The 9,425-nt window shown below is 39.9% G+C and overlaps 1 protein-coding gene across 1 annotated transcript in view; it reads right to left on the reverse strand.

Moving 5' to 3' along the window:
* Window positions 1–695: 695 nt before the first annotated feature.
* The window catches only part of LOC140727807 (uncharacterized), an 81,236-nt gene continuing 72,506 nt past the window's right edge, over window positions 696–9,425 (reverse strand). The window contains exons 20-22 of the mRNA XM_073045580.1: window positions 3,675–3,833; window positions 3,081–3,237; window positions 696–1,517 (exon numbers count right to left, since the gene is read on the reverse strand). Coding sequence (XP_072901681.1) covers window positions 1,426–1,517; window positions 3,081–3,237; window positions 3,675–3,833 — 408 coding nt within the window. The 3' untranslated portion in view covers window positions 696–1,425. The remainder of the gene's footprint in view (window positions 1,518–3,080; window positions 3,238–3,674; window positions 3,834–9,425) is intronic.

The raw sequence follows: 9,425 nt of genomic DNA on the forward strand, positions 1-9,425 counted from the left end.
TATCGACCCCAATCGTATAGTTTAACTGGTGTAAAACTTGAATGCCAGATGTTTAGATTGATTAATAGAGTGGTTATAAAGCAAATCAGTGGATGTTTTGTTCAAAGTGCAGTGCTGTAGAATTTATATTATTGATTAAGATTTGCAGATGAAAGGCTCTACAGTTTTAGATGTAGTAGAGGATAGAAGCCTGGAGGTATTGTGTGTGATTTTGGGGAATGGAGGAGCACTGGGACCTGCATGATCAGTAGGGTCATTAGAAGATGTGGTGGTGGTCAGTTAGCTGCTGAGGATCAATTTGGTGGTGGGGGGGGGGGGGGGCTTGTGTTTCAAGGCCAAGCAAAGAGATCGTAGGGTGAAGAGGGAGGCTTGGTAGCATGGCTGTGGCTGCAGAATGGACTGGTTGGGTATTTTTCATGCCCGTTCTATTTATGCAATGTCAATACCGGTAGATAGTTTAAAATGGAGACAATATAGTGACCAGTTAATTCTGAGAAAATGAGACTGTTACAGCTTGAGTGTTTAGTAAAGAAAATATTTAAATCCAGTGGTCCAAGAGATCTGCTTTAGCTAAAATTTAACACTGAATTACATTGTCAATGAGTCATCTTTGTGTAGTTTTTTTTCTGGGACCCACATATATATTTGAGGCAGATTTGAATTGAAGTAATGAAACAGCTGAAATCCCATTCTTCTATCATCTCATTTATTCTATAATTACAAGGAAACTGCAGGCAAACTTCCTCAAAAGTTAATTCGCATTGAAATATTTATCTACATATTGATCACATTTTTCTTAAACAGTATTGTACATGTACAAATACAATCTTCAGCTATTAGCAATAATTTAAAAATTAATACAAATTAACTGTAATCCAGGATAAGCTTTATAGTTTGAAGTTGCAGTTGCATTAAAAAAATTAATATAAAAGGTTAAATATCAAACTACATGGTGTTTTATCAATGCAGTAGGGTTTTTTATACTGATGCAGTGAAGCTTTTTTCAATTGTGGTTGTTTCATTTCAAGGCCTTCTAAATTCTAGTTGGATTACGTAGGCTTCTGTTACAATCTACTATTAGATTTCAGCATAATAAGTTTGGAAATCATACTAGGCTCAAGGAAACATCTGTGTCCTTTGCCCTTAACACTGAGTTGCTTTGTGGAGAATGGTGATATTGTCTGAAACGCTTTCATTCATTAGTTCATCAATTAGCAGTTCTAGTTTAAGTGAAGAATAAGCAGGTATGTTTTCTCTCAAACGCTGTGTGTTTGTCAAAATACTTGTGCTACTCAGTTGTGATTATTTGGATTGGAAATAACCTCAACTCTACGGATTTAAATTGCCCAAAATGCATTGGGGATTTATTTTGAGAGCTGAATCCAAACAATGTTTTAGGTTTCTACTTTTCAGAAGTTGTCTTCCTCATCTCAACATTTCAATGTCCCAGAACTGTGTGTGTTGTTGTTGTTCTGCCAGGTTTAAAATGATTGCATCCTTGTCATTGAAATTACCACCTGAAAAATAATACAAATATCATTAATAAGTACTATAAGTATACTGGTTTGCAATGAATAATATTTAGGTTAAGTCAGAGCTTCTCTTTTATTAGGGTAAGAGTTTTTATAATATGCTTGCATTTTTGTATTTTCCTAAATATCGGAGCCAACTTTTATAACCCCTTGAGTATCTTAGCATAATTTCTGGGAATACTGATAATTTAACCTAGATCTTGCAAAACCAAGTCAAAGATTGGAAGAGATACTTCTGCCCATTTGTTGTTTTTTTATTTTAAATGAGTCGTATTTTCAAGCGGTTTTATTTCAAACTCAGGAAATACATACGACAGTGCTTGATATTCTGCAAGGTGAAAATTATCTGATGCTAAACTTACAAAATGGCCACAATTAAAGTAAGATTTCTATTGTTACAGAATTAGCCTATAAATGCAGGCCTTCAGCCCCTTCCAGTCATACTAACCTTGTTTTTTTTTGTTTTATTCTCCTCTCATTCTCATCAACTCTGCTCAGATTCTACCACCCACATATACTAGGGACAAATTACAGTGTCAAGCTCACTTGAGAAATTGAAAGTCTCTGGGATGTGAGAATATTGTGTAAGTGCTTATCGTCATAGGGAGAATGTGCAAACTCCAAACAGGCCATTCCAGAGGTCAGGGTGAACCTGGGTCTATGATGCAGTAGCTCTTATAACAGCATCACCGTGCCATCCCGAGTTTATTTTCCATAACCTAGTCTCACTCCTGTGTCCATTAATCCCCACTCCCCTCCATCCTTAATTTTCCTGCTACTCATCTGTACCATGAATAATTTATGATAGTTAGCCCACCAGCAAATCGTGGGTAGGCAACTGGGTAGGTTCTGTAGATACAGGAGCTTTCTATAAAAACCTGTGTCGTCACAGACGGAATGTGCAAGAGCCCCAGAGGTAGAACCTGAGGTTAGGATTGTGTCTGGGTCACAAGGGAATTTGGTGTGGGTTTTTTCTGACAAGATAACACATGGGAGGTTGAAGCACATGGAATTTTGGAGTATATATTAGGACAGATCGAGAGTTGTTTAATAGATAAGAAACGGAGGGATAAATGTGACTTTGGGATAGCATGATGTGGCATGCGCTATTGCAGGAATTGGTGGCTAGCCCCAGCTAATCACAATCGATATTCAGAATTTGGCCAAGGAAATGCTTCTTGCAAAGGTATACTTCCAAGAATGGCAAATAGAAATTAATTAAATTGAATAAGGTAAAAGGGACAAAGAGAAAAATTGATAAAGATATAAATATAGCTTCTTCAAGGTGGGCGTTCTTAGAAGAGGAGTGGCAATGAGCCAACTGGGAAAAAAGGTGCAGTTCTGGAAATCAGAAATGAAGACAGAAAATCAAGAATACTCAGCAGACAATGCAATTGTGGTAACCAAACAAAAATTGATGTTGCAGGTCTATGATCTTGCATCAGAACTATGAAAATTCAAAAAACTTTCACATTTATCTAAAATGAAAGTCAACCCTTTTTGAGACAGAATATTGAGGCTTGTGCTTTGGATAATGTAACATGTTACCTTTAATATCAAGTCGAAGATTGAAATCTAGAAAAGAAGTGATGGTTCCATTGCAGTTGATTCTCCATTTCTGATGATTACGCCCATGCTCTGTCCAAAGATGTACTTTTGTTCCAGCTTTTGCTTGACCAATGATGTCTATGCATGCATGGTTAACCTGTAGGTAGATAATTTAGATTGTACTAACTTTAAAATGTTAGGTGAAAGATTAGTTAAGAAATTTGGCAAATTGGAATACTGCATGAATGTGGATATCTGGTGTTTGTTGGCTAGATTTGCCAAATGTGTTCTGGTATTGAACTTTGCATGAAGCCTAGAGTTTTAGTTCAGTACAACAGGTTACCAGCAAGGGACAATAACATAAATATTACTGTACTAAATACTAAAACCAGATTTAATTATTAAATTATTCTGTTTTATAATTTGCTGTTGGCTGAATAGCTGTTTTAAATATTTTCAGTAATCAATGTGATTATTTGAATTAATGTTTCCTGCAGTCTTATCATTTATAGGAATATAAAAATGGTCATCTTCCTCCATCTCTAATCACACATCAAAATGCTTGTGTAACTGGAGTAGTTTAGAATATACTACCTTGGATTTAATAAGTCCGTTGTAGTAAGACCACACCTGTGTAGTTGTACCATTGTAAGGACAGACAGATAACTTAGACCACTTTGGGTCTGCTGAGTCTCCACAAACCGTCAGAAATGTCCTTGTTGCCTTATTTTTAATTCTGAAGTACGCTGTGGGCTATTGGAACAAGAATAGCATAAATGAGAATTCAGTATGGTATTTAACAACATTGCAAATAGTCATTGATACTTATCAATTTATTAATTAGTCCTTCAAATGTGCTCTTGGACTACGCAAATAAATATTATCAGAAATAGAAATATAGAAAACATACAGCACAATACAGGCCCTTTGGCCCACAAAGCTGTGCCAAACATGTCCCTACCTCAGAAATTACCTAGGCTTTACCCATAGCCATCTATTTTTCTAAGCTCCACGTAGCCATCCAGGAGTCCCTTAAAAGACCCTATCATTTCTGCCTCCACTGCCACCGGCAGACTGTTCCAACGCACTCACCACTCTGCATTAAAAAAAACTCACCCCTAACAAGTTTGCTGATGATACTAAGCTGGGTGGCAGTGTGACATGTGATGAGGATGTTAGGAGAATTCAGGGTGACTTGGATAGGCTGGATGAGTGGGCAGATACTTGGCAGATGACATTTAATGTGAATAAGTGTGAGGTTATCCACTTTGGAAGTAAGAACAGGAAGGCAGATTATTATCTGAACGGTGTAGAGTTAGGTAAGGGAGAAATACAAAGAGATCTAGGAGTCCTTGTTCATCAGTCACTGAAGGTGAATGAGCAAGTGCAGCAGGCAGTGAAGAAGGCTAATGGAACATTGGCCTTTATTACAAAGGGAATTGAGTACAAGAGCAAGGAAATCCTCTTGCATTTGTACAGGGCCCTGGTGAGACCACACCTGGAGTATTGTGTACAGTTTTGGTCTCCAGGGTTAAGGAAGGACATCCTGGCTGTAGAGGAAGTGCAGTGTAGATTCACAAGGTTAATTCCTGGGATGTCAGGACTGTCTTATGCAGAGAGGTTAGAGAGACTGGGCTTGTACATGCTGGAATTAAGGAGATTGAGAGGGGATCTGATTGCAACATATAAGATTATTAAGGGATTGGACAAGATAGAGGCAGGAAATATGTTCCAGATGCTGGGAGAGTCCAGTACCAGAGGGCATGGTTTGAGAATAAGGGGTAGGTCATTTAGGACAGAGTTAAGGAAAAACTTCTTCTCCCAGGGAGTTGTGAGGGTCTGGAATGCACTGCCTCGGAAGGCAGTGGAGGCCAATTCTCTGGATGCTTTCAAGAAGGAGCTAGATAGGTATCTTATGGATATGGGAATCAAGGGATATGGGGACAAGACAGGAGCCGGGTATTGATAGTAGATGATCAGCCATGATCTCAAAATGGCAGTGCAGGCTCGAAGGGCCGAATGGTCTACTTCTGCACCTATTGTCTATTGTCTATAACATATCCTCTACCTACTTCCAAGCACCTTAAAACTATGTCCTCTCGTGCTAGCCAATTCAGCCCCAGGGAAAAGCCTCCAACTATCCACACGATCAATGCCTCTCATTATCTTGTACACCTCTGTCAAGTAACCTCTCATCCTCCATCGCTCCAAGGCGAAAAGGCCGAGTTCACTCAACCTACTCTCAAGTCATGCTCCCCAATCCAGGCAACGTCCTTGTAAATCTCTTCTGCAACCTTTCTATGGTTTCCACGTCCTTCCTATAGTGAGGCAGCCAGAACTGAGCACAGTCCTCCAAATGGGGTCTGACCAGGGTCCTGTATAGCTGCAACATTACCTCTCGGCTTTTAAACTTAATCCCACGACTGATGAAGGTCAATGCACTGTATGCCTTCTTAACCACAGAGTCAACCTGTGTAGCAGCTTTGAGTGTCCTATGGACTTGGACCCTAAGATCACACTGATCCTCCATACTGCCAAGAGTCTTACCATTAATACTATATTCTGCTATCATATTTGAACAACCAAAATGAACCATCTCATACTTATCTGGGCTCACTTCTCAGCCCAGTTTTGCATCCTATCAATGTTCTGTTGTAACCTCTGATAGCCCTCCACACGATCCACAACACACCCAACCTTTGTGTCATCAGCAAAGTTACTAACCCAACCCTCCATTTCCTCATCCAGGTCATTTATAAAAATCACAAAGAGAAGGGGTCCCAGAACAGATCCCTGAGGCACACCACTGGTCACTGACCTCCATGCAGAATATGACCCATCTACAACCACTCTTTGCCTTCTGTGGGCAAGCCAGTTCTGGATCCACAAAGCAATGTCCCCTTGGATCCCATGCCTCCTTACTTTCTCAATAAGCCTTGCACGGGGTACCTTATCAAGTGCCTTGCTAAAATCCGTATACACTACATCTACGGCTCTACCTTTATCAATGTGGTTAGTCACATTCTCAAAAAAATCAATGAGGCTCATAAGACATGACCTGCCTTTGACAAAGCCATGCTGACTATTCCTAATCATATTGTGCCTCTCCAAATGTTCATAAACCCTGCCTCTCAGGATCTTCTCCATCAACTTACCAACCACTGAAGACTCACTGGCCTATAATTTCCTGGGATATCTCTACTCCCTTTCTTGAATTAGGGAACAACATCCGCAACCCTCCAATCCCCTGGAACCTCTCCCATCCTCACAGATGATGCAAAGATCATTGCCAGAGGCTCAGCAATCTCCTTCCTCACTTCCCAGAGTAGCCTGGGGTACACCCCGTCCATTCCTGGTGACTTATCCAACTTGATGTTTTCCAAAAGCTCCAGCACATCCTCTTTCTTAATATCTACATTCTCAAGCTTTTCAGTCCACTGGAAGTCATCCCTACAATTGCCAGGATCCTTTCCCGTAATGAATACTTTGCTTCAGTATTCACTAAGTACCTCCGCTATTTCCTCTGGTTCCATACACACTTTTCCATTGTCACACTTGATTGGTCCTATTCTCTCATGCCTTATCCTCTTGTTCTTCACATACTTGTAGAATGCCTTGGGGTTTTCCTTAATCCTGTCGGCCAAGGCCTTCTCATGGCCCCTTCTGGCTCTCCTAATGTCATTCTTAAGCTCCTTCCTGCTAGCCTTATAATATTCTAGATTCATATCATTACCTTGTTTTTTGAACCTTTCATAAGCTCTTCTTTTCTTTGTGACTAGATTTACAACAGCCTTTGTACACCATGGATCTTGTTCTGTACCATCCTTTCCATGTCTCATTGGAACATACCTACTCAGAACCCCATGCAAATATCCCCTGAACATTTGCTACATTTTTTTCGGTATGTTTCCCTGAGAACATCTGTTTCCAACTTATGCTTCCAAGTTCCTGCCCGATAGCCTCATAGTTCCCCTTACTCCAATTAAATGTTTCCCTAACTTGTCTGTTCCTATCCCTCTCCAATGCTATGGTAAAGGAGATAGAATTGTGATCAGTATCTCCAAAATGCTCTCCCACTGAGAGACCTGACACCTGACCAGCTTCATTTCCCAATACCAGATCAAGTACAGCATCTCCTCTTGTAGGCTTATATACATATTGTGTCAAGAAACCTTCCTGAACACATCTAACAAACTCTACCCCATCTAAACCCCTCACACTAGGGAGATGCCAATCAATATTTGGGAAATTTAAAAATCCCACCACAATAACCCTGTTATTATTACTCCTTTCCAGAATCTGTCTCCCTATCTGCTCCTCGATGTCCCTGTTACTATTGGGTGGTCTATAAAAAACACCAAGTTATTGATCCCTTCCTGTTCCTAACTTCCACCCACAGAGACTCCGTGGACAACCCCTCCATGACTTACTCCTTTTCTGCAGCTGTGACACTATCTCTGATCAACAGTGCCACACCCCCACCTCTTTTGCCTCCCTCCCTGTCCTTTCTGAAACATCTAAAGCCTGACACTTGAAGTAGCCATTCCTACCCCTGTACCATCCAAGTCTCTGTAATGGCCACAACATCACAGCTCCAAGTGCTGATCCATGCTCTAAGCTCATCCACTTTATTCATAATACTCCTCGCATTAAAACAGACACATCTCAAACCATCGGACTGAGCGCATCCCTTCTCTATCACCTGTCTATCCTCCCTTTCACACTGTCTCCAAGCTTTCTCTATTTGTGAGCCAACCTCCCTTTCCTCCATCACTTTTGTTTGTTTCCCCGGTAATTCTAGTTTAAACTCTCCCCAATAGCCTTAGCAAACCTTCCCGCCAGGATATTGGTCCCCCTCGGATTCAAGTGCATTTCGAGTATTTATAAACAAAGCTTGCTGATGCATCTATTACATCCCTTGATTGGTGGAGATGTTTTATTGAAATGTTATTTCCTTTTTCATGATGATTCTAGTTCCCATTCCTTCCCACCTCTCTCCACTATGGTCACCTCTTTGCTCCTTACCTTGCTCACTCAAAAATCAGATTTGATTGTTTCCCAAATGAAATTTGTTGATATTTTTGAGGAAGTGTGGATTAAAACAGCCATTGTTTTCCCCTGCCTTAGAAGGAAGAGTTAAAGATGACGAGAATCTAGAAAAGTCAAGTCTGACTTTATTTACTTTGTGATCCCACTCAGCCTGGGCAAGTGTTCTGTGCCTTAGAAGTTATACTATACCACTAGTACAAATGGTAATAATGTAGTATTTTGTTCCCCTTCTATCATAATTAAGTGTTGGATTTTTTAAGTAAGATATAATGCTGATGAGGGTAAATGATCTGCAGTGGCAAGTATTGATAGAAATAATTCTCACACCAAAAAAAAAACCCATGGTATAGAAAACTTGATGCTGATATTTAATGGAATCTCCAAAATAGCAATCCCTTATAGTACAGTAATACTTTACATATGCCTGAGGCTGAACTGCATTCTTCTATAATCCTGTCCTTTGCATGTTGTAAACGTTCATGTACTCTTAAGGAAAACAATTTTTTAAAATGGAAATTAAATCAAATTCGAAAGTGTCAGGGCAGAAGTGAGTGTTGTTGCATTTACTAAGCAAGAAGGTATTTAGGAAGCTTAGAGGTGTGAAGTCACTTGGACCCTGATGGACTACACCCCAGGGTTCTGAAAGAGGTAGCTAAAGAGATTGTGGAGTCATTAGGAGAGATCTTTCAAGAATCACTAGATTCTGGAATGGTTCCAGATGACTAGAAAATTGCAAATGTCGCTCCACTCTTTAAGATGAGAGGGAGGAAGAACAAAGGAAATTATAAGCCAGTTAGTCTGACCTCAGTGGTTGGGAAGGTGTTGGAGTCATTTGTTAAGGATGTGACTTTGGGGTAGGTTTGCCTTCCTTACTACTGACTAAACCTGATTTGTGAATCTTCTCCCTGTTTAGAAAACAGTCAAGGCCTTTATTCTTCTATCTCAGGACTCTGAAAGAAGTGGCTAAAGTGACTGAGTATGCATTAGTAGTGATCTTCCCACTCCAAATCTGATACGATGGCAAAAAGCATTGCAAACATTTTTTCCTGAAACTTTGTACAATCTTCTGTATCTAACTATTGTTGGTAACACATACACACAACACACCTACCTGAACTATGAGGAAGAAAGTTAGAACTTATTTACCATCCAGTAAAAGTTTCAAACTTGCAGCTGTTATGAGATACATTTCCCTCTCAGTTACTTAGATCAACAAAATTAATGTCACCTTCAAAACCAGAAGCTGCTGGGTTCACATTTCAAGTAGAAAAGCCCTACAAAATGCAGAATCCTCTA

The sequence above is a fragment of the Hemitrygon akajei genome, chromosome 5 (genome assembly GCF_048418815.1).
Source record: "Hemitrygon akajei chromosome 5, sHemAka1.3, whole genome shotgun sequence".
Taxonomy (NCBI): Eukaryota; Metazoa; Chordata; class Chondrichthyes; order Myliobatiformes; family Dasyatidae; genus Hemitrygon; species Hemitrygon akajei.